At 44.7% G+C, this 26742-nt stretch overlaps 2 protein-coding genes across 8 annotated transcripts in view; both read left to right on the forward strand.

The window, feature by feature from the left end:
* Window positions 1–4605, forward strand: part of ZHX1 (zinc fingers and homeoboxes 1) — a 29170-nt gene extending 24565 nt beyond the window's left edge. For 5 of the 6 annotated variants that reach the window (XM_030012801.2, XM_030012797.2, XM_030012798.2 and 2 more), the window contains one exon: window positions 3160–4605. The gene's annotated coding sequence lies outside the window, so the exon portion shown is untranslated. The remainder of the gene's footprint in view (window positions 1–3159) is intronic. The other variant, XM_030012800.2, reaches the window with a different exon arrangement.
* A 7613-nt stretch (window positions 4606–12218) lies between these two features.
* On the forward strand, window positions 12219–20734 carry C4H8orf76 (chromosome 4 C8orf76 homolog). 2 transcript variants are annotated; one of them, XM_030012806.2, is made up of 7 exons: window positions 12219–12346; window positions 12403–12525; window positions 12642–12737; window positions 15370–15513; window positions 16305–16822; window positions 19179–19311; window positions 20448–20734. In XM_030012806.2, the coding sequence occupies exons 2-7, from the start codon at window positions 12412–12414 to the stop codon at window positions 20652–20654; spliced, it is 1212 nt and encodes a 403-aa protein (XP_029868666.1). In that variant the 5' UTR covers window positions 12219–12346; window positions 12403–12411; the 3' UTR covers window positions 20655–20734. The 2 variants fall into 2 exon arrangements, with proteins under 2 accessions (XP_029868666.1, XP_040978735.1); XM_041122801.1 differs by lacking the exons at window positions 12219–12346; window positions 12642–12737 and having other exon boundaries at window positions 12362–12525.
* The last annotated feature ends 6008 nt before the right edge of the window (window positions 20735–26742 follow it).

A 26742-nucleotide genomic window follows, 5' to 3' on the forward strand; every position in this document is an offset into this window, starting at 1 on the left:
AGGAGAAGCATTGGAAAGAGCTGTCAGCGTGCTGGTCTGTTTTATCTGTGAATAGTGGTTGTGGCTGGGGGGAACTTAGAGCTACTGGTAACAGTGGTTTAGCCCAGATTCATTTCGGCCAACCTTAGGCTGCTGCTCCTTACCTAGGTGCCCAAGGCATGCTATATAGTCACCTGAGAGAAACAGAAATCTCCTGGTGGGTGGAGAGGATACAACACCTTTTCATTCTACCAGTTACATACAGGAAACTTCCTGAACTTAGGCATATCAGCAAGTGTCTTCATTTATGATGACTCTGAGCATTGCTGTGCTCACCAGCAGTGTGCTGTTGCAGCCTGGCTACTTCTTGTAGCTTATGCACACCTGCAGGGTGTTTTGGAAGCCACTGGACTGAGCTATGTTGACAGTGGGGAGGGAAGGGGCAAGAAAGTATGTGTACCCTGGGGTGAGTGTCCATGTGAGGTTTTGTTGATTTCCCTGCTCAGTGAAGAACTGTGTGTAGATGAGCCTGTGGTATGTTTTCTGTATTTCTGTGGAGCTTCACCTCTTAGGTGTGAGCTAGTTATGAGCCAGGCTTCGGTGATTGTCACTGACAGTGAGATGAAAAAGCTCTTTGATCTTGCTCAGATCTTACCTTTAGGTAGCTGATTTGTTCTCAGTCTTTGTTGGGAGCACTGTTTCAGAATTCAGCTGTGAGCACCAGCTCCTTTAGAGCTAAGGTAGAGCTTTCCTCTTCATCTGCTGTTTCTGCCAGGAGTGCCTGATCTGATGATGTTAGTTACTGCTGTCTCTGGAATTCAGCTAAAGAGAGAATAAAGATAATTCTGTGCCAGAATGGAGAAAGAGAAGGGCTAAAAGAAAGCAAGTGGTGTCACAACCGGGTGAGGCATCCACCATTACTATATCGTGCTGCTTCATGACATGTTTTGCTCTTGCTTCTGAGTACAGTGAAAGAGCACACAATGCTGTCTTCCCAGTATCAACCTCTCAGTGACCCCAAGGCTAGTGTTTGTTGTAAAAAGAAAGTCAGACCTATTCCTCCCTGGAGGTTTGAATGAACTAACAGAGTGTTGGCTTGTAAGAAGTGGAAAGAAGTGAAAATGCAGAAGCTTGAAGGCTCTTGACTTTGCTTGCCCTGCAGAATTCACTTACCTAAAAGTTGATAAGCAAACCAAGTTTTACTCTTGCTGTTCTGACAAAACAAGTAAAGTATTGCATTTTTAGCACTTAGAAATCTCTGCTTTCTTTTGAAAGCAGAGGAGAGGAAAGATATCTAGTACCTCATGATTAGAATTTAGTGGATTATCTCTAATACACTATAGTAAACGAGGCCATTTCCTTTTTTAGCCTTGTCCAGTACCATTTTAAAAACTGTTTTTTTCATGATATTATATGCAATATAGTGTCTGGCTGTGACTTTGATTATTGGGAAGGAAACTCTTGCAATGTTCGTGCATGACATATAATTTTTATGATGCGTGATTTGCTGACTTTGGGCAAAAGCCTATTTTCTTCCTGCTCACCAAGGAACTCTTGAGGCAGGCAAATGCACTCACTTCTCCTCTACAGAGCAGAGAAAGCATTTCTGGAGCCCATACAAAGTGATTCATGGCCTTATGCAGTCCCTGTAGGCCAGAAAGCCCAAAGATGCAGACACTCTATTCCTCCTCCGTTTTCCTCTGAAATGAGAGCGCAGCAGTAACTCTAACAACTAGTCTCTGGCTGCTGAGTAACCAAGCTGTAGTTTAAGGTAGGGAGCATTTTCCCTTTTGCACTTAATGGAGTACTGTGTATTCAGGCTGGATGTCAGTATTTGCTTCTGTAAATATGACAGTATCAGTTTGCATCCTCCACCTGAGTCCCGTATCTGTCTATATTCATATCTCCCAAGGAGAGAAGATAATCTTTCAGCTTCTGTAATATTAAATATCCCTGCCCTAACCTGAATGCACAAAAGTAGAGTGCAATGAAATATAGCTACTTTCTTTGATTTAATTTATTTTTTTCTTGGAAAATAATTTTGCCTACATTCAGTAGTAATGAAAAGATAGTATCAACGATCAGAGAGCAGTAAAACTGTTAAGAGTTGTTCATAATGCCTGGGATGATCATGTTAATTAGAGGTGGGAAGGGCTAGTAGAGGGCTCGGTTCCCTGCACTGAACAGTGCTGGGTTACACCTGTATTCTCCATCAAGCTTGTGATACCCTAGGATAAGTAGATTTATCAAGTAGCATGACACAAACTTAATGGGTCAAGTTACTTGAGGTCGTTGATGTATTAAAATCCCGTAAGAAAAGATTTTAAAATGAAAGTTGTAAGAGAAAGTGAAAAATCCCTCAACAGCTACTTACACACACTCAATAGCTCAATTTTCTATATTGTTTTCCCACTTTCAAAAAGGGAGATTTTGAAGCACAGGTGGGTTGCAGCCAGTATTTTCAAGTTTAATGGTCTGAGCTTTTGGGGGTTTTTCTCCTCCTGCAGTGAAGAGCATCTGCACTTTTTCCATGGATAGTCATTGCAAAAACGACTTACACAACATTGTAAAATGTAGAGTGGTAACTGAGGATCCTGTAGCACTTTTCATGAATTAAGGTGAGATTTTTCTGATTGCATGTTAATGTCTGCGTTTGAGCGGGACACTGTAGCTAGTTAGTATACCTAACGAATGGAAGCCTGCTCATCCTATGTGCCGGAGTTGGTCAGACGAACTGCACCCTAAACTCCATTGACTGTTACACATGGCTTGCAGGCAGACGCTGACACTACAGACATCTGAAATCAGGCAAGATGGATCTTCGCCTGGGAGCGTGCTGGCTGGATTGCAGCACTGATATTTGTGTTGTGGTTAGCAATGGTACTTACCTCTGCTTCCAACTTGATGCTTGTTGGGAAGTGTGAGGCCTTTTTTGTTTCGTTTTTGCCTTTTTTGCCTTTTTTTCTTTTATTCTAGAGCAGGTAGCACTACAGGGGTGGATAAAGCAACTGATCCTTGGTTATAATACTGTGGCATAAAAATGATTTGGCGTTTCTCAAGTATTTTAGAGATAAGGTTACTATATGAACATTGGACCATGCATAACTTAGAATGTGTTAAGATACATAATATTTGTGTCCCAGTTGATGAAAGTATTTCCTTATGCTTATTCAATACTAGATACCTATCATGAAACTTTCCCTAAAGAATCTGCTAGAATGACAGAAGATTCAAGTCTTCATCTGTGATACGAAACAATCAACCACAAGAGCTCCATTGTGATTTCGAAATCTTCCCCCCGCCTCCAGTTCCAGCTTACAAAAGTGTTTCCAATTTCGCATAGTTGGCTATCTGCATGTATGCTTACAGTCTGTACAGAAATGCACTAAAATGAGTTGCCCTACCAGGGAAGGCTTTATGTTGTATAGAAAATGTGGCACTAGGTACTGCTCTTCATGTGCACAGGAGAGTTAACAGGTGTCGATCTCGTTTACAGAAATGATGGCGCTTTGCAATTTTCTATAATATATTGCAATATATTTAAGTGTCCTGTTTGACATGTGAAATGAAATTAAGTTAATGCATTGTTATGTATTTGAAGTATGAGGAAGACGATTCACTAACGACCAGCAAGGTTTTTAGAAGGTGTCCAATATGTAGCTGTCTGTGTGATCTGTCTGGTGTATGTGATGTTAAAGGAAGCAACAGTACCGTCACTGTTTAGAATGAAGAGTTTCTTTTGAATGATGCAATAGCTTACAGTGTCTTTCCTTTGTAGCTGCCCAATGTGGTGAAGGGGAAGCAATTCTTGAAAAAGTTCAAGATAACTGGTTAACTGTGAATGGGCCTAATCTTTCGTGAAACCAAGAAAATTTTTGGACACACACAGGACTTGAATACTCAAAAGGATTGGAACTTAGTGTTGTGCCAAAGTTAAACTACTGCAGTTGGCAGAAGTTCTGCACTGTAAATAGAAGACTGATTAAAAGACAGCTTGTAAAAAAAAAAAAAAAAAAAAAATCAAATTTTAATACAGTACATTTTTATTCTGATACATGATGGAAACATTCTGTTTTAGACCTTTTTTGAAGGGGCTTCAGTGACCACTAGATTTTGTCCTCTTATATTTTGTTTGGCCTAATACTATATGTTCTAGTAAGATGGGCTTTATTGCCTGTGTTCTTTGATATGTGATTAAGCTTATAGCTTTGAGTGACCAAACATTTTACAGAGTAAAAGTTCTTAGAAACAGTATAACATAACTGATATTTCTGTGTCTTATTTATCAGGCTCTGCACAAACTTGGAAAGTTGTGCTGGACTTGTACAACTCATGTATGGGAACGCAGCATACTTCTGGATATTACAAACCTAAGCCTTTGTGGCAGTATGGATCTTGTCTTTGGATTTATTTTTGTTATTTTTTTGAGGCAAAGAGACGAACGGATGCTGCTGTAAAATATTTGTAATATTGCCATTATTGCTTTCTGTAGCAATTATTGCTTTTGCTTCAACAGATAAAGAAAATAAATCAGAGATAGAAAAATCCTAAAAGGCGCTGGTAGAAGAAAGGATCATGTGGGAACTTCTGAAAATAAACTTTGTACCAAAAATTTGAAAACAGAAATAATGGAATAAATGTCTCCTTACTGCGTGTGTGTGGTTTTAAGAGGTGATGTGAAAACCAGGAACCATGTCTGTATGAAAATGTCACAAACCTGATCTTCTCAAATGTCTTTTTTCCTGTTACACAAAACTGAATTTCACCGATTCCTCAGATGCATTGAATTTGGAGAGCTGGCTTGGCTGAACAGCCAGTGCGAGGTCAGCTTCACATGCGAGTCAGTACAGCTGCTTGTTGCTGAACTGTTCTGCTGTGTCAGCAAGCCAGGGATGTTCACATGATTTTTCTTATTAAGGTGGATGCTCTTTATTATCGCATTTTTAAATATTTGGAGTGGGAAGAGTAGGGGCAACTAGGAACCACCTCCCTGCTGAAGTCCCTGTCAGTTCGACATCATGCTTTGTGGCTGCTTTTAACGTGTGCCTTATCCTCAGAGAAGAAGGGTCTGAGATGAGCACTTTCTGTTGAGCTCTGCATCTCTCCAGCAAGCCTGACTTGCTGTCACTCACAGAAGCTCCCGCCGGAGGCAGTGCTGCTGTCTTGCATTGGTGTGACTCATCGCACCCAACTACTTCAGCTGTTGCGCTGCAACTGGAGGGGCTAAAGACCCGGTCTTCCCTGCAGGACCTAGCATCATGCCCACAGACCTATCCCCACCTGAGAAAAAGATGTTTTTAAGGCGATAGAATCGTTCCTGTGCTGTAGCTTATGACAGTCCCGAAAAATTACATCCCTAGCTGAAGTAGTGACCTATGCACAGGCCTGGAGATGAGCGCTAGTAGTCAGTACAGCTTGGTGTTTGGCCAAATAGTTTTACTCGGTTTGGTGAAAAAATGGGGGGGGGGGGGGGGGGGGGGGGGGGGGAGAGAAAAAAAGAATGCTTATTCAAGAATCTGTCAGCTAATGAGGGAGTTATGAAAAGCCCTGGATTATGCACACAGTCACCTTTTTTTAAACAGTTACCTTTTTTGTTTACAGTGTTATCAGCAATTCCAAAACGCTGCAATTCAGTCGATATTTTCACAAGAGACCAGCTGGCCTTGTGGGTTGTTTCCCCTCTCCCAGCCTTCTCTTCCCAGCCCCTTCCATCTTCCATTTGTTTTCATAACAATACTGTCAACTACTATTTTTAAGAATTTAAAATACCAAGCCACTTTGTGTGCTGCCTTATTTTTATGCCAGCAAGTTCCCTCCAGAATGATGTTAAATTGCTCCCTGTGGACCTGGCGTTGCTTTGAAATACTGCTGATGGTGGTCTCCAGTCTGTCAGATGGTGGTTTCTAACATTTTTGGTTGGTAAATGACTTGTTGCACTTCAAATACTGTAAAATGAAACCTTTGAATATATTTATATGTTTCTACTGCTATGATGTTGAACTATTAGCATTGTGACTAATTCCTCTCCCATGTGTGTTTCTTTACAGGCTCAGTGCTGAGCTGATGTTCATTACCTTAAAATATTTATTGGGTAGAAGAAAGAAAAGACGGAAAAAGGGAAAGTGTGTGTCGCACCTAGTTGATTTGTGTCTTTGGGTGAAAATAAAGGTCAGTGTTGGCAGTAATTCTCCTCTTAGTGATTTTCAGTTTTCCTAAATGAAAGCCAAATAGGAAAAAAACATAATTGCAGTGAAGCCTGTCTTAAGGGACTAACATGGAAGAGGGCCCACAAAATAGCCTCTAATAATAACATGTTCTGAACTGAAAGAGATGGTACAAATAATATTACAAGTGTAAGTGCTCTCAATCCTGCAGTTTATTTCCTACAGCTGGCCAGAGCCTCCAGGTGAAGTCCAGCTGCAAGGATTTCTGTGCAAGCATTGTACCCGGCACCCACAAAGTGCAGAAACAGAGGCCCGTGGAAGCCCTCTGATGAAGTGGCTCATCATTTTTCTTAGTGATACCACAAAGTTAAAAACTGCATCGCTGATGTATGTTTTATGGTGTTCTTTGCTCTAAATTCATTTCACTTGCAACAATTTCAGGAAGGGAGCACTTGCGGGCAAAGTCCATTCTTGATTTCTGCATTTTGTTTGCATTTGTTCATTGAGCAGTGCTTTCCCTCTGCTTCGCCTCACACTTTCTGTGGGCACTGATACTTGTACAAGGCAAATATGAAGCCATAGAAGCTAAATTTAATAGCAGTTTCCACTGGCCCTTTCCAGCAGTGCAAAAGCTGCATGGGAAACGAGGCACTGGAGAATCAACAGTTTGGTTGTTTCCCTTGTGGAGGCAGCCTCCCCTGCCAGCCTCCATATGGAAAAGGAGAGCACGACTGGAAAAGCCCATGAGTTGTGAGTGTCACTCAAGGGCAGTCCTGAAGCCCTGGGTATATTTCTTCAATGTAGCATATTTTTTTCTAATTCTTTAGATTTGTTTCTCTTTGTTCTGCAAGGCAGCAATATTGTAGGAAGTCAGCTCAGTTTAATGGATGTTATTAGAATAGAGGTCTACAGCAGCCAAGGCTGCTTAAATGGTGTCCTAGAGGAGTTGCCACCAGTGTTAGTTAGTCCTGCCCAGTCTTGAAAACCACAGTAGTAAAGTTTTGACCTAGGGAGGTAACAAATCCGCCATGATCTCCACGGCCTGGTTTCATCACAAGTAGCAATTAAGCAACAAGCATTACTGTGGCCAGGGGAAGTTAATGAGTTTTCAGAAAAACTGATAAAACTGAAAAAAGGGCATAGAAGGGGGCATACAAACTTCAGCATGCGCGACAGCGAGTCTGTTGGGTTTTTTTCCAGTTAGAGCAGTGTATCGGAGATACCACTCTTTGTCATGACTTCAGCATCCAGCTTGTATCCAGAGACCATCAAGGTACAATCTCAGTGCTTGTACTACATGGCTGAGTGAAGCAGTTCAGACGTGTGATTCTTATCAGTACTGGAAATCTGCAGGCTTGCGCAGGAAGATCACTGCTTTAGGATTCTTCCCGGCACCTGATCACCACCTTCTTTCTGTCTTTGCAGAAAGCTTTTTTCCTCTTCTCTTTTCAACAGCGTTCTGGTCAAACCCAAGGGCATGCTCATTCTGTTCATCATTTATCTTACTAGACAGAAAATAGTTGCAAAACCCATTAATAGCTGAACACATCTGTGCGTAGTGCACCCTTTTGGCAATAACGACTTTATTGGGTTTTGTGAGGCCTGAGGGGGAAGGATTATGGCCTAGTTAATATGGCTTGCCAGGGGTTTGAAAGGTTGTGCTGTTTTAAGGTAGAACAGGCAAATGAACCATCTTTTGGGGGATGTGTCCTCTCCTGTCTGTCCTAAGAACCCCTAAACAGCTTTTGGCTTCTGTTAACAACAAGCAGTTCTTACTCTTTGATTTCCATGATGCACAACCCCTCCCCTCCCCATTCATTTTTGTTGAGTTTTACTAGAACTGTGGGGTGGCTTGATAATTTACAAAGAAACCAGATAACATGGTTTTACTCTTCTGGAGAGATGAGAAAGCAAAAGGAGATTCCCTGCCCGCTGGACTCAGCAGCTGGTTGGAGCAGTGATGCTGCTCTGGCCGTCTCCACCTCCCCAGTCAGCTCTTATTGCTTGGTTTCTTGCCTGATGCCCTTCTGCTCAGCCGCTGGCCTCTTGACTCTCATGTTAGTACTGCCCTGGTTTCAATTATACTCTCTTCCTTCCGCGGTGCGTGAGAGTGCCGGAGCACTTTCCCCCTTTAGGAGTAAGGAGTCATTTTAGTTCCCACTTTTGCCTTTGCTCAGTCCTGGTTTTACCTTCTTCGGGGACACATCTGGATTTAGCAAATGCAGCTTCCTCTAGGTCACATTTGGCTGAATTGTTTTCTCAGCTAGCTTGAGATGGATGGAGGTTCATCCCAATTCTACCAGCACTTCTTTAAAGATGTACTGAGTTTGAGACAAGTATTCGATTTCTTCTGAAATTTGGGTCAGTAACTTCTAGGAGCTTTGGCTCAGGGGGGGCAGTCTTTTGCCACCCTCAGTGTGACCACTTACTGTTAAAGGAGGATTGCTCTTGAGCTCTGCAGTTGCATCTCAAACCATCATAGTAAGATATGCTAGAGCTCATCTGAGCTTGTCAGAGCTTTAACTGCAGTTTTGTTTGCAGTTTGTAGTAGTGATAACCTCTGTATGCCCCTAGCCATGAAATGTTGTTATTTGTATTACCCTCCCGCCTTAGTCATGGACAATATCCCCTTACATGTGACACCATGCAAAGAGGATGAAAGATGGTCTCTGCTGTAAAGAACTTGCAATCTAAATAAAAGGCAAGAGACAAGGACACAGCCAATGTCAGCAAATAAAGAGCCGCTCCTCTTTTCATGAACATGTTTAGGGAAGAGCATATGTTATGACTGTCAAAAAAGAAAACTAATCTTCCCTCAAGGTATGAATATTTCACAATGTCTGTAAGAATCCACTTAATTCAGGAGCCACCCATCCTTTGAGGAATGCTGCCTGTGGGCCTTACTGCCCTCTTCACTGCAGGCAGCTCTCTTTCTTTGAGGAGGGAACTAGTCTCTCTTTTGCTTTCTTCCAAGGGCAGCTCCGTTCCAGCATATTTTAATAAAGCTATAAACCATGTGAGAGCTGCATTATTCCTTAGCCGATGTGTGTGGGTAGTGCTTACCAAGATAGGGCTCTAATTGCCAACCAAGGTTTCTCGTTTCTACTGTGTGTGCTTGATAGTCTCCGAAACCTTTGTGGTGTGCATTCTGCTGGCACAAGAGTAGCCAGGCTGTGGCAAGGACCCATGGAGGCTATCACAATACAAATAATAACATCAGTAATTAAAGAAGCACTGGGGGAGAATTCTTCTGAATTAATTTTGCCACAGAGTAGATTGGGAAGCAGGGAGAAGAAGGGCTGTTGGGATCTAGACAAGCTCTGTCTGTCACGCTGTATTTTCTTTTCCTGGCCAAAAGGCTCAGGCAATAGGGCAGTGTGACAAATTCCTGCCTATCGCTTGAGTTGTCTTCACCACCCAGGCTTTTTCTGGGCTCACCCTGACTGCAAGATGAAGCACACTAGCCTGCTCCCCATTCACTGAGGCTGAAGCTGGGTCACAGCACCTCACTGCCGGCACAATGAGGCATGCTCGTGTGAACAGCTACAATAGCTTTGCTGATGCACAGGAACTTGTTCGGCGACCACAACTTACTGGAGCCCATTTGTTTTTTTGGTCCGATGTTCACGTGCTGAGCTGGTGGTTTAGGCTGGCGGTGGAGTAAGACATTGGCTGCCTTTAGGAAGAGATTAATCTACAGCTTCTTTTTATCTCCAAAGCTGCCCACACAGAGCAGCTGCAGCAGCGCAGGCTCTCATAGGGCTCATGTATCTGAGCCCCCTCAAAGCTGCCTCTTCCACAGACGTTGTTTCCTCCTGCATGAAGCCAAGGCTAACAGCACCACGGCAAATCATGCCATGCAAACTCAGGCAAACAGCTTTACTTAAGTACAGTGGGAATCTGTATTCTGGCAGCCACACTGATGACTCGGGTCTTAGAGGAGAAATTGAGCAAATCTCTGGTGCTGACAAGGCACAGGAATTTCCTAAAGTTGCATTTTTTTATTTTCTGTAACTAATACATGAGGAGCCTTTTAAATGTCTGAGGGGAGGCAGGAGAAGGGGAGAGCCAAGCAAGGGAGGAAGGAAGAAGAGAGGCAATATTATGCCCATGACTTATGACTGAAACCATGCAGTCAGCTGCTAGGCCCCCTGTGTCGTGCTCAGGAATCGCTGCTTTCCTATCACTGATTTACTAGACAAAGGCATTCTCTGCATTGCAACACAGAGCCTTTGCAGACCACGTTGGTATCCTCAGAGGCAACAACGGCTGAATCCCCCAGCCCTAGAAGACTCCGCAATCCAAGCTGGCAGCCAAACGGCTGCTCTGGGATTTGCCCCTGGGAATGCCGTGCTCTTTGTGTTTTACTTTGAGCTGGGGCCACATTTCACTTTGATTACTCATGTTTCTTTTTTGGTTTTTCTTCTTTTTGATTTGTTCTTAACCGTCTTGCTGGATTTTCGTGCTTTGCTCATTAGACTGGTGTGTTGCAGCACGACCAGCAGTCCTGGAAGAGTGGGAAATGAACGCATGTGTCCAGCATATATGAGAAGTGTTGTAACTGTTTAGACACTAACGCTAACCTCCGCAGGCTGACTCCTGTGCACTCTGCCTGTTCTGCAGCAGCATATCACAGGGGTCTGCGGGCAGGAGGAAGCCAGATGGTTTTAGTGTGCACATACAAGCAGCTCTGACTGCGCTCGCCTACCTTGACGCTTTTAACAAAAAGACTGAGGCATGTCGAGCAAACTCCTGATTCTCTCCAGACTTACTTGCTAAGCAGTTTCCTACATTCAGGAGGGCTTGTTTGCCAAGCAGCAAGCTTAAAAGCAAAAGAAACCTCAATACCCCTTCATTTCTCTGATCAAATCTACCTGCCAAAGTGGCGTTTCTACCCAGGGATTTACGCCAGCTGATGCTGCATCCAGTCATAGCTATGCTGGTACAGAAGGATATTTGGAGCATGTATCCACTTAGAAAGAACAAAGAAAACCAAACCCAGAACCCATGTTTTACATGTCTACTAGAAGGAAACCTTTAAAATTATCCATACGAGCAGTCCTTTGGCCTCAAAAGCTGTTCTGGTATAGACAGGTTCATCAGTCCATTTTGCAGGTTAAGGAAGTACAAGGATGACTTTTCAGCTCACCTTCTCCAAACCTGCATGGTGATTAGAGGGGAGATAATGGACCTTCCTGGATGAACGGACTGGCAAGGTGGAGAAACAGCATTGCAGCACAATTAAAACACAGCACACTCTGTGCACGGTAGTATCATGAGGCAGGGCAGACAGCTGGGGTACTACAACTTCACCTAGGTGCTGCTAATAAGCAACAGTGTGCCTGAGAATCCTGACGTCTTGAAGCAGCTCTGGGATCAGTCTTCACTGTGTCATGTCCCCTTTTCCCATAGCAGCATAGGGGGCCCTGGGAAATCCTGCCTCGGAAAGCCTGAGATGTCACGAGTTTCCCCTTCTGCTTTGGGGCAGAACTGAAATCAAATGGCAAAGTTACCGAAATACACTCCCGCCCCACCCCGCGCAGGCTGCGGGCCAAGATACTAAGAGAACAACTCTACAATTATGCAATTAATTTACCAAAGCAGGGGACACTTTGGCTCAACTATTTGTTACAAGATCTTGCAACATTTCCATTACAGTGACTTGTGACCAAACTCCTCGCCAGAGCCGGGGACGTGTGACAGCCCTGCTGCCCGTCGGGGAGCGCAAGCACCCGCCTCCCAAAACCGACGGGCAAAGGCCAGAAACGAGGAGTCGCCAGCCGCCCCGAGGCAGGGCCTTCCTCAGCTCTCGCTTCGCTCGGCGGGCTCGCCCTCGGCAAGGCCGGCGGCACCCGGGCTGCCGCCGCCCCCCTTTCCAGTCGGTTGCCCCGGCCCGGCGGCGCTTCCCGCCCGGCTCTCGTCTCTCAGCCCGGCTAGCGGAGGAGGACACCAGGCCTTCCGCGCCCGTTCGCCCGCCCGCCTCAGGCACTCAGCGGGCAGGGCCGGAGGGAGGGAGCCGGGCCCGGCGGTCGGGACTACAGCTCCCGGCGGGCCGCGCTCCGCAGCCCCCCCCCTCACACCGCCCTGCCTAAGATGGCCGCTGCCCGCCGCCTCCCCTCTAGCCCGCGCCGCCCCTAACTCAGTGCCCCCGGCGGCTCGCCGCCGCCGCGCCGCCGCCCTCGGCGGACCTCCCGGAGGGGCAGCCCGGCAGGGGGCGCGCTGCCGCCGCGCGGCGGAGGGGGGGGCCGGTCCGGGCGTGAGCGGCGCGATGGAGCCGCTGCTGGGCTGGCAGTTCGAGGACTCCCTCTTCGGCCCGAGCCGGGAGCGGGGGCCGGGCGGCGGGGCCGGGCCGGCCTGCGGAGCGAAGCACTGCGAGCCCCGCGTGAGGAGCCGGGGGCGGCGGCGGCGGCGGGGGGGCGGCGGGAGCGGCCGAAGGGGCCGCCCGGGTAGGGCGGGGGCGGACTCGGCCCCCCTGACGGGTTTGTGCTGTGCCCGCAGTGGTTTCGCAGCGAGGCGGACGGCGGGGAAGGCGCCGGGGGGCTAACGGCCAGCAAGTTCCGGGCGGACTGGGCCTACCGGCAGCAGGAGTTTGAGGTATTTCCAGGGCTCTGGCACGGCCTGGGGCCTGGGGCCTGGGCCGAGCCCGGGCCCTGGTCGGTGGAAGTTGCGGGGATATAAGCTGGGGTGATCCTGTAGTCCCCGCCGTGCTGAGTGCGTGTGTTTGTGTATTTATGTGAAAAAGCCTCCCGGCTGAGGCACGGCCTGGGCGTGCTGGAGTCCGTGGCGCGGTTACGTCCAGCTTGATGGCTCCTCGTTTGTGCTGACAGCGTGACAGCCCCACGGGCAGTCACGGTGAGCTGGTGAAGAGCCGTCCCGCTGGCTGAGCTGCGGTCAGGCCACGATGGGTAACTGTGCTCTGGCAAGCTCCCCCAGCCAGATGACATCTTTCCAGGAGTCAGCGTGAAGTCAGTGTAAACTGGCCAGAAATGCTGCTCTGCGCCCAGAGCTGATCCGGATCAGGCTTGTGCGTCTGAGCACTTCAGCGGTGAGCAGAGCTGGTGTTTGTGGCCATGGACCTCATGGTCAGCCAGAGTTAAGCATGTGGATTTCTCTGCTCGTGGGGATAATACCATGCCCCACAAAGGCTGTCACATTGCTGGCAACCACCTGGCTGCCAGCTCACCTTTCTCAGAGCTCCCCCAGCTGTCAGGTGAAAGCTGACTGTAGTTGTCAGGCTCCTGACAGTTGGCTTATGAGCCTCATCATTAATTGTCCCACCTCTCTGCTGCCTCCCCTTGCTCTGGATGTCTGGTTGTGCCTTTGGGGTGCATTTATGTTCCCCGTTTCTCTTCCTGCCTGCTGTAGTTCTCGACCTTGCCCTCACTGCCTACTTCCTGAGCAGCATTCCTGATCATTGATGTTCTCCTGCCTCTGTAGTCCTAGTTGCAGAAATCCAGTCTCTTGTTACCTTGTTTCCTGGTTGAAATCAGCTGCTTCTGCCCTTGTTTCAACTGTAATAGCTTCTTGTTCCAGGCTATGGTTTGCATTAGAGGCTCCCTGATTTCAAAGACCTCAGGCCGACTTCTGACTCCACTCCTTTCGCCTTGCCCATTGGATTTGTTGATCTTTTTGTACCTCAGTTGGCACTGACTTCTGCTTTTTAATGTTATTTCAGCACTACTGCTGTCTTGTCTATACCCGACAGATGCTTTCCTGTCTCAGCTGGGGTGCCCTGAAGGGATTCATAAAAGTGTGCTGAGAAGAGAGATGCCTCGGGCTGCAGTCAGACATGGCTGCTGACCCTCAGGAAGAGCAGATTGCTCCTTGCTGTGTGCTGTGGTGCCCTCTCAGGAGAGAATGACACCCCCTCAGATCTGCTAGTGGAACAGACCGTTGTTTCCTAACCCTTTTCTGTGGCAGTGATCCATGTTAAAAGCATCTAGTCTTCAGTCTTATTGCTAATCTGGATCACTGTGACAGAACCAGAACCAGAACTAGACTGTACATAAAATTACAGATTTGAGAGCACCGACCTTAGAAAGGGGGCTGGAAATAAGTAAATGGGGGTAGTAATCTCTTCACTCGTTCTGAATACTTTTTTACATCAGCCTAGGCCACTTGGTAGGAAATGCCAAGGACAGCAGTGATCTGAGCTGTGCCCATTTTTAGGATATAGATGACTGTAGAATCTGCTTGGGATTCGTAATGCCTGATCCTTGCTGGGTTATATCCCTTTGTCACATAACAGGGCAAACAGGGGTGTCCTGCAACCCTCCTCTAATCCATTTTCACCAGTGGCTGCTGCACTCACTGGGCAGAGGGGAGCACCCTCTTTTGCTTGAGAAGGAATGCAAGCTTAACACCAGGGAAGAAAAATAACGTCAGCCACTTTGCTAGGAAGTATTTAGGGTATGTCGCCTAGAAGCTTTTTCTGTTAGAACCATTCAAGTTCGCAAGGAATATTTAAATATTCATTTTGAGAGATGGGAGAATGAGCACTGCTCTTTAGTCTTCTGGTCTGGGCACTTACATGAAGGGGGAGGAACCAGGAATCCAGTCTTAGCTTCACTGAATACTTAATTTAATGCATTTAAATGTTAATTGGAGTCCTGGTGAGTGCCCTGAGCATTAAGCTACAGAAATATTGCTCATTCTTGTCTTTTTCCTTAGCCCAATTAATATTTAATTATTTCATGCAAATTAGAACCACCCTACAGAAACGATGGAGATTCACCTTCCTTGTGGTATTCTCCAATGTGCTGATTATCCATGTGAGGTGAGGTACTTGCAGGTTCAAACCTTCCCGTGGAGAATGTCACAGATTTGAAACAAGATCATCCAAATTTAGGATGAGTGCTCTGATCATTGAGTTGGTAGCTGGGGAAAAGATGTCTTGTGTCACATATTGCCCAGGTCGATAGATGGTCCCTTCTGAATCAGGCCTGGTGGGGGAGAGGTGGACAGATGTGTGGTGAATCCTGTCAGGGCTTAAACATGAGTTAGGATTGAGGTTGCTTATCACTGTCTAGACTTGTCTGTGTAGTACCGGGGCCCTCGTTTGTTGCTGGCATAGGTGGTAGCTGAGTCCAGAGAAATGAAAATGTGGACTTCAGCTCCTGAATTCCCTTTGTGACTGTAGTCATAAACAAAACATACTGTCAGGCTTTCTTTTAAATGAAAATGTCTCACTGTTTTGTTTGGCTTTTCTTTTTGTCGACACTACTAGAAAGCCCTGTGTGAGTACTCGAACTGCTTACTAGTCTTACCTCCCAGTAACATTGCAATGAGACGAGATGTCCAAGAGGGTCAGGCTCGGTGTTTATGTCGCCTGGGAAGGCACAAGGAGGCTCTGGATATCGCAGAAAAATTGGTAAATAATGCAATCTTTCTTTTAGGCTTTGAATGTGAAAATATTGCCAGTACTTCTCTTATATGGACCGTTTTCTGGAAAAATAATCTTCATGTCTATAATCCTTCAGGATGTTCAGTGCTCAGAGTATTTGGTAAACAGAGGGTAACTGTCACTGCAGATATAATCACTCTTTAGAAATCAGAACACCCTGTACCACAATGAGCTCCCTGTGCAGGGAGGCTGGTAGTCCTGGAAGGGACTAAATATCATGCTCTGCCAGGCAGAATTAATGTAATGTAATAGGAATTATAAGAAAGGGGATAAATGAGTGCTTAAATCTTTCCACTATAAAAGTGACGGTTCAAAACTCCCTTTTATTTCCATATACTTGCTGCCAAACTGCCACCAAGAAGAGTATCTAACCACAAATTGAGTTTTTCCCATAAAGGAAAAAGTCCAGAGGCTCTGAAGTCTGCTAGAATTTTACTGCTGCTGTTTATTTTATATAAAGGGTGTTTATACTACAAAGAAGGGCAGCTGTATAAAACTCTGAAGACAAATAAACAAATGACAGCATTCGGAGCCTTCTTGCCTTTCAAACTGGGACAAGCTAGCTAGAGGGAATGCTGTCAGCTTGATTGTGCGTGATCTGTATCACGTATCATTTAAAATTAAGAGCACAGTTTTGTACAATTTAAAAATTACCTTTAGTGATATTTGTGTGTCATTTCTCAGGGAGACATTTTCTTAGGCTCTGAAGGATGATTCTGTTCTACTCCTGTTTTTAATCTATTATCTTTTGTTTCTAGAGAAACGGCGCTACTAACACAGATCACTTAACAACGGTTCTCAACCTGCAGTTTGCCATTTACCAGGGTCTGGAAAATGTAGAAGAAAAGATCACGTGTCTGCAGCAGCTGATCTGCTTACATCCTTTCAACCCTTGGTACTGGAAGTTACTTGCTGAATCTTATATGAGCCTTTTACAGAGTTTGTCTCCATTAGTCATTCCAGAAACAAATCTAAATCAGTCTGAAGAGGTTAGTGTAAGTGATAGTAGTTTCAAAACATCAGCTGGAAGAGAGATTAATTTGCAGCCTTACAGATCAGATGGCCAGAAAGAAAGCCCTTGGTCCAGCCTTGCTACAGAAACAAAGAGGGAGAATGCCGTGACTTGTAGCAGCAGCCAAGCTGTAAAAGAATTCCTCTGCACTTCAGAAGAACTGGAAAGGATGGACGAAGGGAAACACGCAGCCTCCGAGTCCTGGGAGCAGAACATGTCGAAGAGAGTTGGGATAAAGGCATGTGCCTCGTTTATTAGAGCAAGGTAGCTAAACGTATTCTTAGAATATTGTTAACTTCTCCCAATCGAGAACAATTTAAAGCATATTTTTCCCAGCCTTAATATTTTCAGTTTACATTTTCAATTTAAATCTTTGTTTCAGCGATGGCAATGCTAACTTAGAAGCACCCCGCTATTGCTTTAGATCTAAAAAGCAAAGTCCACTAGCATGGTAGCTGTGAACAACCTAAATCTGAGTGGAAAGAGTAAAACAGTGTCATGCACTGTTGAGAAGTAAAGCGTTTTTTAATGACCTTATTGTATGAATCTTTTGAAGTAATTATATACAAAAGGGCTTGTTCTTCAGTAAATGCTCCTGTTAGAGCATGGCTGTTTCCTGGTTTGGTATTAAAGATGCAGCAGCAGAAGTGCCCCAAAGGGAAGGCTAGCCAGTCTTCCTTCTGCGAGTGCCACCTGTCTTCTTTGCTTGAAGCCTCATGCTTGAGTGAAAATGTATGTTATAATAATGCCCCAATCTGCATAATGGATGAGGTTGAAAAATGAACTCTGTGACAGCTGATTGACAGGGTGCATTAAAATGCTCTTTTCTTTTCTTCTCTCTCTTCCTACCTAAAACTCTTGCACACAACAAAAATTCCCAAAACATAATCTTTCAAAGAGATAATTAGGATCTGGCTTTGTTAAAATAGTCTTGGAGGTTTTTTTTCCCCTCTTGCCTCTCAGTAACGTATTAGTCACCAAACGTATTTAAAGCCATTTTATGAACTTCCGCACATGTTTACAGAGAACACTTTATAACTGCCCTGTTAGGGAAAGATTTAAGAAATCTAAAAAAAGATATGGTAGCTTTTAACTGTACTCAGACTAAGAGACGGTGACTTTACTATTTGGGAGAAGTTAATAGATTTAGTACTGATACTGAATATTAAAGCTACATTCATATTAAAATAATCTGTGTTGCTTGTTTCAATGTGTATGATTCAGCATTGAGACAATTATAAACTGTGGGATTTACTTGCTTGGCTGCACAGTTTCACAAAGTGTTACTGCGGTTTATATTTGCAGATACGCTTGTCCAGGGTAACCCTCTCCCCTGCCCAGGTCTTATGCATTAACTAGGTTGTCTAATATGTTCAGGTCTGTTGGATTTTAAGTGAGATGTGGATGTTGCATAAACATATGTGCAGCATAAATTGCACCTGGAAAAGAGATGTTAGTATTGCTTTTTGTAGGAAATAAGGTTCTGTGTTAACGCATCATGAATAATTGACTCTTCTAGTTCTGCCAACAACAAAAAAAAATTGGAGAAATGGTTTTGTTTAATTTTCATGGAGATTTCATTCTTTCTTATATTATGTTGATGCAAATTTTGAAAAAAAACGCTTTACAAATTAAAAATACTTTCCATTTTTACTTTGAATTTCCCAGTCAAAACTTTACTGAATTTACAAATGGTTTGTTGGCTCAGACTTGTAAATTTTGATGTTTATAATGCTCAAATGAAAACTTTCATCTAAAATCTTAAGTCTTCTCTTCACAAAAATACCCACTTTTATTGTAAGACCTGCTTCATTTAACTTCGGTAAATGTGATAAAAAAATTTGTTGTTGTTGTTCTTTATGCATGAAGCTTGAATTAAACGTAGTTTCAGTAATGATACTGCTAAGTCCCAGTGTTCCCTTGGTTGAATATACTTAGATACTTCCTCTGCTGACATGTTTTACAGTCCTTGTGTGAGGAGGACTCTGGAAACTGCCACTGTTCTCTCTGGTTGAGCAGTTAGTGATGGGGTCCCTTCGTGACATGAAGCCACGTTGTCAGCATAATGTCTAACCTTCACTGAATCATGGTGGTGACTTCTGGGGCACTGCCTTGAACGTAAAACCGTGGTAAAAGATTTTAGAAAATATCCCAAGGTTGGCCTGTGTGGGGAGGATGTTTGGTATTTGTCTAAAACCCGCAAATTTCTAGCTTTTCAGGTTACAAAGATAATCACTGCCATAGGCAAAAATGTGCTGCGGTCTTGTTAGGCCTTACTAAGGATGTGGGACACCTGATATGCTGCAGTTAGTGCTAGCAGATCCAAGCTTCACTTTTGAATTGTGTGGCAAATACATGGGGGAAAAAAATGTTTGCGCAGAGCAGCCAGAGATACTTGGCATGTTGTTTTTCAAAAGTACTTCTCAGTACTTCTGTCATAGCACAAATATACCATACCTATGGTAGATTGATATGGATTTGTTCATTTCTTTGCAGTTTTTGCAGTCGGCAAAAGTCAGGAAGAAGAGCTGGTTTAAAGTATTATATTTTGGTTTGTTTGAGGTTTGCTGACTTACTCTTTGCCAGCTGTGCCTTTTTTTAACTGCCTCTTTCATTTCAGGCTTTTACTTCAACTTATCCAGTTGCAACAGTCGTCCTTTGCACTAGAGAATAACATAAAAGGCCAAAAAGAAGTTGATGACAAGGTGGCACGACTTGGTTTCAATGAAAACTGCTTGCTGTTGATGACCAAGGTAAGGGGATGTTTCATTGTGTGCAAGTTCTCAGCTATACGTAGGCTGGTTGAGGTACCTGAGCCAGTTCAGGCACAAAGTCCTGTAAGCGACACTCCCCTGAGCTAATTGACTGGGCCAGGAAGCAAGGTAAATTAGCTGGGGTGCGTAGCCTCAGTAGTGTGTTATCTGGAACTGACAGTGATACCTGTATAGCTCTGGCTTGTGTCATGCACCTGTATCTCTGTTCTGCTGAGATTCTCCTTTCGGGAATGTTCAGGGTTGTTAAGTTTCTCATTGGACCTGTATTTGCAGCTGCATCATCACTGTGTGTTTCCTGGGATGCAGATTTTATCTCAGGAATTTTAGATGCCACAAAGTGAATCACAAGTATGAAATGGAAGTGGGGATTACTTTGATGGCCACAGCGCTATTAAACACTTCCAGAAAAAGTATTAAACATTTTCAGAAAAAGCCAGAGACATCCTTTTACATGATTTCTTCCTTCTGTTTGATGTACTGGGTTCTAGTTTTACAGAAATACAAAGGAGGAGAGTAACATTGCATGACTTTATTCATAGAGATTAAACATTTTTAGTACTATTTATAGAGTTTCTGACTTTTATCTTAAGGAACAAAAGGAAGCCAGTGAGATTCTAACTTTGCTGTTGGTATGACAGCTTGAAGTTGGTGAAAGCCCAGCTGCTGCGGGGTTGGCAGGCGGTCGTGTGGGATTTCATCCATAAGAGGGCAGTAGCTTGCAGCCTGTCTCAGGTTGTGAAAAGGTTGGGAGAAGAAACTTCTCTCCTTGCCTCCCTTGGTCCCACACCCCCCCAGGAGGAGATCCGGAGCGTTGGTGCTGTTGCAAGGTGAGCACTGAACGCAGAGTTGGCGTTGAGATTTCTGCTGCTAGTCAGAGAGTAAAAATCCCCCTGTGCAAGCATAGCCAGAATCTGGGCGGGGCTCTCAGCTCTCCATGTTTATTGCAGAATGCAACAGGCAGGCAACTGGATCGTGACTTGGAAACTTCTCCTGGATGGCGTGTGGTTCATGTGTCAAGGGCTTTTCTTGTAAAGATCTGTTATTAATGTCAAATTTGCTGTTTTCTCTGCAAGTTATTTTCTTGTTTCCCATCTTCTTTCTTACTCTGTTTGCAGGTTATGGGGCAGGATCTTATACCAGAAAAGCTAAAAGAGGAATTTCAGGGTGAGGTAAAATGCATAGGCCCTTCAGCACTGTCATCATTGGTAACTGCATCAGCCACAGAATTTGAAATCAAATGGTTCGGTAATCTCCAAGATGATTTATGTCACTTTGATAGACAATTCTATTCAGATATAGGTCTCCCACCTTTGGTAACTTAAAGGTTTTGTTGTATTTATTCTCATATCTCCAAATAATTATGGAATGATATATGCAATAAAGTTAATATTACATTTTTTAAGAATTCTTATTGTATATCTTTTAAGAATATATGTATAAACCTCTGCATTTAAACTCTGAACATCTCATCTTCTTTGTTCACTGATTTGTATGTATTTAAAGTAGTAAGGAATCCGGTATAAAATCGAGCTTTCACTTCAGCTTTCAGAGGTAGCTTTCCATCATAAACCTCACCATGTTGTGATTGGAGCACCTGTGATTTTTTGAGGTCTGTGATGCCAGTGGGGTGGAAGGCTTCCTTTATGATGTCCAGTTTGAAAGTTTCTTGGTGTCAAATTCTATGTTGTTGCATTTAGACCCATGGAATTAGCCATTTTCTTAATTAATTTTTTAAATATTTCTTGATTAAGTGACATTACAGTGATTTATTGTTCAGAGATGGATAGCTAGGAATCTTAAATATATTTATTCTGAGAAATTGTCAATAAGAATAATTCCATGTGTTTTAGGAAAAAAAAAAATCTAAGTGGCAAGTATTGAACCTAGAACTGGAAGGAGATTTTCTTTCTTCAAACCTAAGAGTTTTTAGGAGGCATAGAACTAGCTATAGTCTTGTCTTCAATGTGCTTAGATGAGGGAGGAGAAAAACTGTCAACGTTGTTTATATGCACTGAAGAGTGTTTAGTCAGATCATACCCTTTGTAAAACCCTGCAAGGAAGACGATCTTTGCTGTGAAAACTGGCAGTGTTGTTTCTGCATCATACAGCTCCTTATGTTATGCTTTCAGTTGATAATGACACCACTTTGCTTTACTTTCTGAAGCATCAATGCTACGTGCTTTGGGCTTCTACAGAAAAAGGCAGAGATTATCCTATAGTTTCTTTTGCTTGAAATAATTTACATTTGAGGCAAACAAGGTGTGTTCTTCCCCCATCTTCTCTTAAAGAGAGACATAAATTCTTTGTAGCATTTTGTAAAAGTGTTCTTTAATGGATATAGTTTAAAACCAGGAATCTCTTAGATGTAATTTTGCTGTGACTTTTCTTCATGTTTTCCTGTGTTTTCTTTCTGAAGTACTAAAGAGTGCTGAAACTTTAAATAACTCACAATTGAATGGTAATTCACCACATGTGAACACACTTTGTATCTGCTACTTTTAGGTGAATTTTAAAGCTTTAAGATACTGGTTAGGGAACCTGTGACTAACCCTTGGTATGGTATAGCCCTCTGCCAAGTTGGCTGTGAAACCTCTCCGGAAAAATGGAATATCGCCTTCAGCCATGTCAAATTATCTTTGATAGTTTGGTGACTTAATGCGATTAAACCACATCCTGGTCAGCTTGTTACGAAAGATGATGACTTGGCAAGTATACTTGGGTAAGCATTAACGCACTCATAATGTATTACAGAATATTTGGTTTAGTCATGCGTGTGCTTTGCTAGGTGGAAATTTTTGTGTGCATGTGTAGAGCACTATATTTGGATGGCAGTGAAGCCTGCCTGAAGGGCTGGAGATGCTTTTAAGACTAACTGGTGTCATAAGTTTTCAGTAGAGCCTGTCCATAACGTGCTGTAAATTAATTACAATGTTGGCATCAACAGTAGAATGTCTTACAGCACAGACGTAGCAAACATGGAAAGCTTAATGCCAAATATGTCAGCAGTATGTCTCCCAGTTTCCTCTTAAACTTAAGGTCATGAGTACCCACATAAAAAGGCTATAATTTGTTTTGCCACAACTCTCGAGTAGGTTCAGTAGTTAGGACACCAGAAAACAGCTTTTGTGGAACCAGGTCTGTATAGATATTTAATGGGAACTTTGCCAAATGATTTGGCTCCACAATTTAGAAGGTGGAAATAGCATTGGAGCTGTTTTAGCAGCAAATTAAATACTTGCCAAATGTTGTCATTTTGTGACTGAGATGTCCGAAATACACAGTGGCTAGCCAAGGTGATTTGGAAACATTTGGTGTGTGTGCAGATTGTTTGACTTGAAGTTGTCTCTTAGACTGGGAACATAACGGTTAACTCCCTACTGGCTCCAGGAGTGGAAGGCAAGTGGCAGTTCTTAAGAACAGGCAGTATTTTTCTCAAACATAACAATAAAGCAAAAATGTTGTTTTCTTTGCAGTAGTTAAAATCAACATGAATGTTGTTCTGAACGTGTTGCATAGTTACTGTTCCAAATAACCAGTGTTTATTGCACTGGGGCTATGAAATATTCCTTTGTCCCACTTTGTCCTTTGTGCCTGGCTATCTCTCATCTCAGCTACTTCAATTCCTCCTTTTTTGGCCTGCTCCTCCCTTTTTTAGCATGCCACTTCTAACTCTAGTTTTCTGTTTTGGATCATATCTCATGAGGGGCTTTGCATTTCCATCTTGCATTTAAATGGTTCATCGTTGCTTCTATGTTCTGCATAATTCTACATCTGCCTGTAATAGATTTCTTCATGTTTTGGCTCTTATGATATTATTGTTGGTATTAGTACATGCACTGGTATTCCACGCCGAGTTAAATAGCAAATTTTAGTATTGCAAACTGCAAGTGACATTCCGTTAATGGTTACTGAGGTTTGATTTTGTTATTTTAACACTTGCTTGTGTTACAGACGCTTCGGGAAGGACCCTCTGACCCTGGTTCTGGTGCTTCTGAAATGATTGCTGTGTACAAACACAATCTAGTTGTGTGTCTTGATATTGAGTGTTTGAACAGTGCTGGTTTTGAGGTGAGGGAACATGTTAGTGCTGTAACTAGTGACATTAACACAGTTTTCTCCATTACAGAATCATAGAAGCGTTTGGGTTGGAAGGGACCTTCAAAGATCATCTAGTCCAACCCCCCTGCCATGGGCAGGGGCACCTTCCACTAGACCAGGTTGCTCAGAGCCCCATCCAACCTGGCCTTGAACACTTCCAGGGATGAGGCATCCACAACCTCTCTGGGCAACCTGTTCCAGTGCCTCACCACCCTCATCGTAAAAAGTTGCTTCCTTATGTCCAGTCTAAATCTACTCTCTTTCAGTTTAAAACCATTGCCACTTCTCCTGTCACTCCCCCTCCTCAGCATAACAGGGAAAGAGAAAATAAGATGAAAAAAAAAAAAAGGACCTGTGGGTCAAGATAAAGGCAGTTTAATAAAGAAAAAGGAAAGGCTGTGTATGGAAGCAATGGAAAACAGAAGAAATTATTCTCTACTTCCCATCTGCAGGCAATGTTATTGTAAAAATGAGTATGGGAATAGTCTTAAGATCACTCATAAGGAATCAAGAGTTATAACATGGGGTCCTGCTCCTGCTCCCAGCTGAGAGGCAGCTTTACTGCTGGCAATAACAAAAGGGTTTTAGCTAGTGCCTACTTCTCCTGCCCTCTTTCCGGTACCTGCACACAAACTAGAAGAAAAGAGAAATGCAAGCAAATACATTTTGGTAACAATTTGGCAACCCAGGTGGGACTCTGCAGGTTCCCGACCTGTTGAGTGTGGTGGTGGCATACGACACAGCCAGTGCTGGGTGAGTTCCCTGATTGTCCCTGTGGGATCCGCATTCCCTGGGGAGGTGCTAAAACTGGGGGCAGCTTCAGTCATGGGGGGGTTCAATAGATAAGGTAAAACAGGGTTCGCTGCTGGCAGAAATTCTGGGAAACCGGAAGAAAATTGATGGTCCTTTAGGACTCAGTGAAGCTTGAACTGTAGTTCTCCGTTGGGATGAGTGGCCAGCTGGAACTCGGGACGGGAAACCCCCTGAGCCCTGGCCCCTGGGAGGTTCATTTGATGTGAGTAAGGTGACCTTCCTGCCTCGTATGCGATACGCAATAAGGCGGAATTGCCTCATATGGTAAATCCATGCTGACTACTTCCCATCGCCTTCTTGTCCTTCACAGGACAACTTGGAAGTTGTTTCCAGGATCTGTTGCTCCATCACTTCCCCAGGGACAGAGGTGCAGCTGGCAGGCCTAGCAAGGGTCATGGAAGGGGGCTGCATGGGACTGTGGTGTGCAGTGGTCCAGGAAGGAGGAAAGCCTGGGTGCTCTTTATTTTCTAGGAGGAGCAACAGGGGCAGACCAGGGCATGTTCTTTTTTTTTGCAAAAAAAGCAGGCTGTTGAAGAAGCATTCAGTGAAATGCTCCCAAGGAGCACAAGCAGCAAGCACAGGGGATGTCCTGGAGCACGTGCTCCTCTGGGTGCTTTCTGTGTGAGCAGCAATTGCACACGAGGTGTGCTCCATTAGCAGTCGTACAGCCGGGCATCAGGCTTTGCACTCAGAAGTGCCTTAATGGGGAACGCTCGCAGGACACCAGCAGAAGCACCTCAGCCAGAAGACCTGCAGGGCCGGTTTGGGCTGGGGAAGGGATGCGGGGACACTCTGGAAAGCCCTGGCCAAGCCCAGCCTATTCATTCAGCTTACTGCCAGAGTGCGAACGCAGGGGCAGCAGTGGGTTCGAGGTGCCCTGCAAACATCCTTTCCTGGCACGTGAGCGATGCCTGTGCGGAGGGTCCCTTGGGCTGTGCCACTTTGTTTGGCTTCGCTCTCTGCTCCCCACGGTGAGGACATGCACAGCAACCAGCCCTGACAGGAGGGTCCCCATCGCTGCCAACAGCAGTGGTGCTCTGACATGGCAGAGTTGCCCTCCAGAAAGCCCCAGAGGCCTCTGCTGGGCCTTCAGCAAAGAAATGGGAGGCAGGAGTGAGAAATCAGGCAGGAGGCAGAAACCACCTGGCCCCTGACCGCGTCGTCAGAACTTGAGAGATGCAGAAAGATGACAGCCGCCAGCCAGATGAGCGCATTGCTGCCCCGCTGCTCTGATGCTGGGATAGCAGGGCCAACAGTCAGCAACTGGAAGGTAAGGAAGCCCAACAGTGCCTCCAACGGGCCCCAGCAAAGCCCAGATAAGGCCCGGGGGCACTCTGGAGGGTAATTAGGGGCCTTTGTAGGGAGGGTCCCCAGAGCTGGACGCAGTACTGCAGGTGGGGTCTCACCAGAGCACAGCAGATGGGCAGAATCGCCTCCCTCGACCTGCTGGCCACGCTGCTTTTGATGCAGCCCAGGACACAGTTGGCTTTCTGGGCTGCGAGCACACATTGCCAGCTCATGTCCAGCTTTTCATCCACCAGTATCCCCAAGTCCTTCTCCACAGGGCTGCTCGCAATCCCTTCATCTCCCAGCCTGTATTGATACTGGGGGTTGCCCTGACCCAGGTGCAGGACCTTGCACTTGCCCTTGTTGAACCTCATGAGGTTCACATGGGCCTCCAGCTTGTCCAGGTCCCTCTGGATGGCATCCCTCCCCTCAAGTGAATCAACCGCACCACTCAGCTTGGTGTCATCCACAAACTTGCTGAGGGTGCATTGTATGGTAGCAGTGCTTATTTGAGCCCTTCCCTTGCAGCAGGTAGATGAGGTATGTCAGCATCCTGCCGTGACCTCCTGACGGGTAGTTTCTGCAGCTGCCTGTATCCACATGTTCCCCTCATCACTGAGTGATCAAGCTTGTGGGGGCCTGTTAGGATTTTTGGCGTAACTCATTGCTGAAATGGTAAACTCTGATTGTTTTCCATCAAAACTGAAATTCCATTCATTTGATGTTCAAGTTCAGCTGTCGTTTGAACTAGCACAAGCTGTGTCCCTGATCCAGGGCTGAAATCAGCTCATCTTAACTCACAGTACTCCTTCTGGGTTGTTAGCTTGTCCCTTACCGACTTCTCATTAGCTGTGTTCTCCAAAACTTCTGTAGGCAAACTGTCTTGCCCCACAGAGATGAGAAGAGCTCCTTCATGGATTTCATGGGTCATGGCCTGAGGAAATGAAGGCTTCAGAGGTAGTGGTCTACAAACTTCTCCCCAGAGCCCCCCCTCTGTGCCACATGCAGTTGGGCCACAACAGGATCAGGGAACTGAATCAAATTTAGAAGAAAAATCTTAATTAGGCTGGGGGGACATGTATGTTTAATTCTGGTCCTGTTGATTTCAGAAGAAACAAAATGTGTTTCCTCTTCACCTGGGCTCTGACTGTATGGAACTCATTTAGCTTTTGGAAGAGAAGAGATTTAAGGTGCACAAATCAAGAGAATATG

Source organism: Aquila chrysaetos, chromosome 4, assembly GCF_900496995.4.
Source record: "Aquila chrysaetos chrysaetos chromosome 4, bAquChr1.4, whole genome shotgun sequence".
Lineage (NCBI taxonomy): Eukaryota > Metazoa > Chordata > Aves > Accipitriformes > Accipitridae > Aquila > Aquila chrysaetos.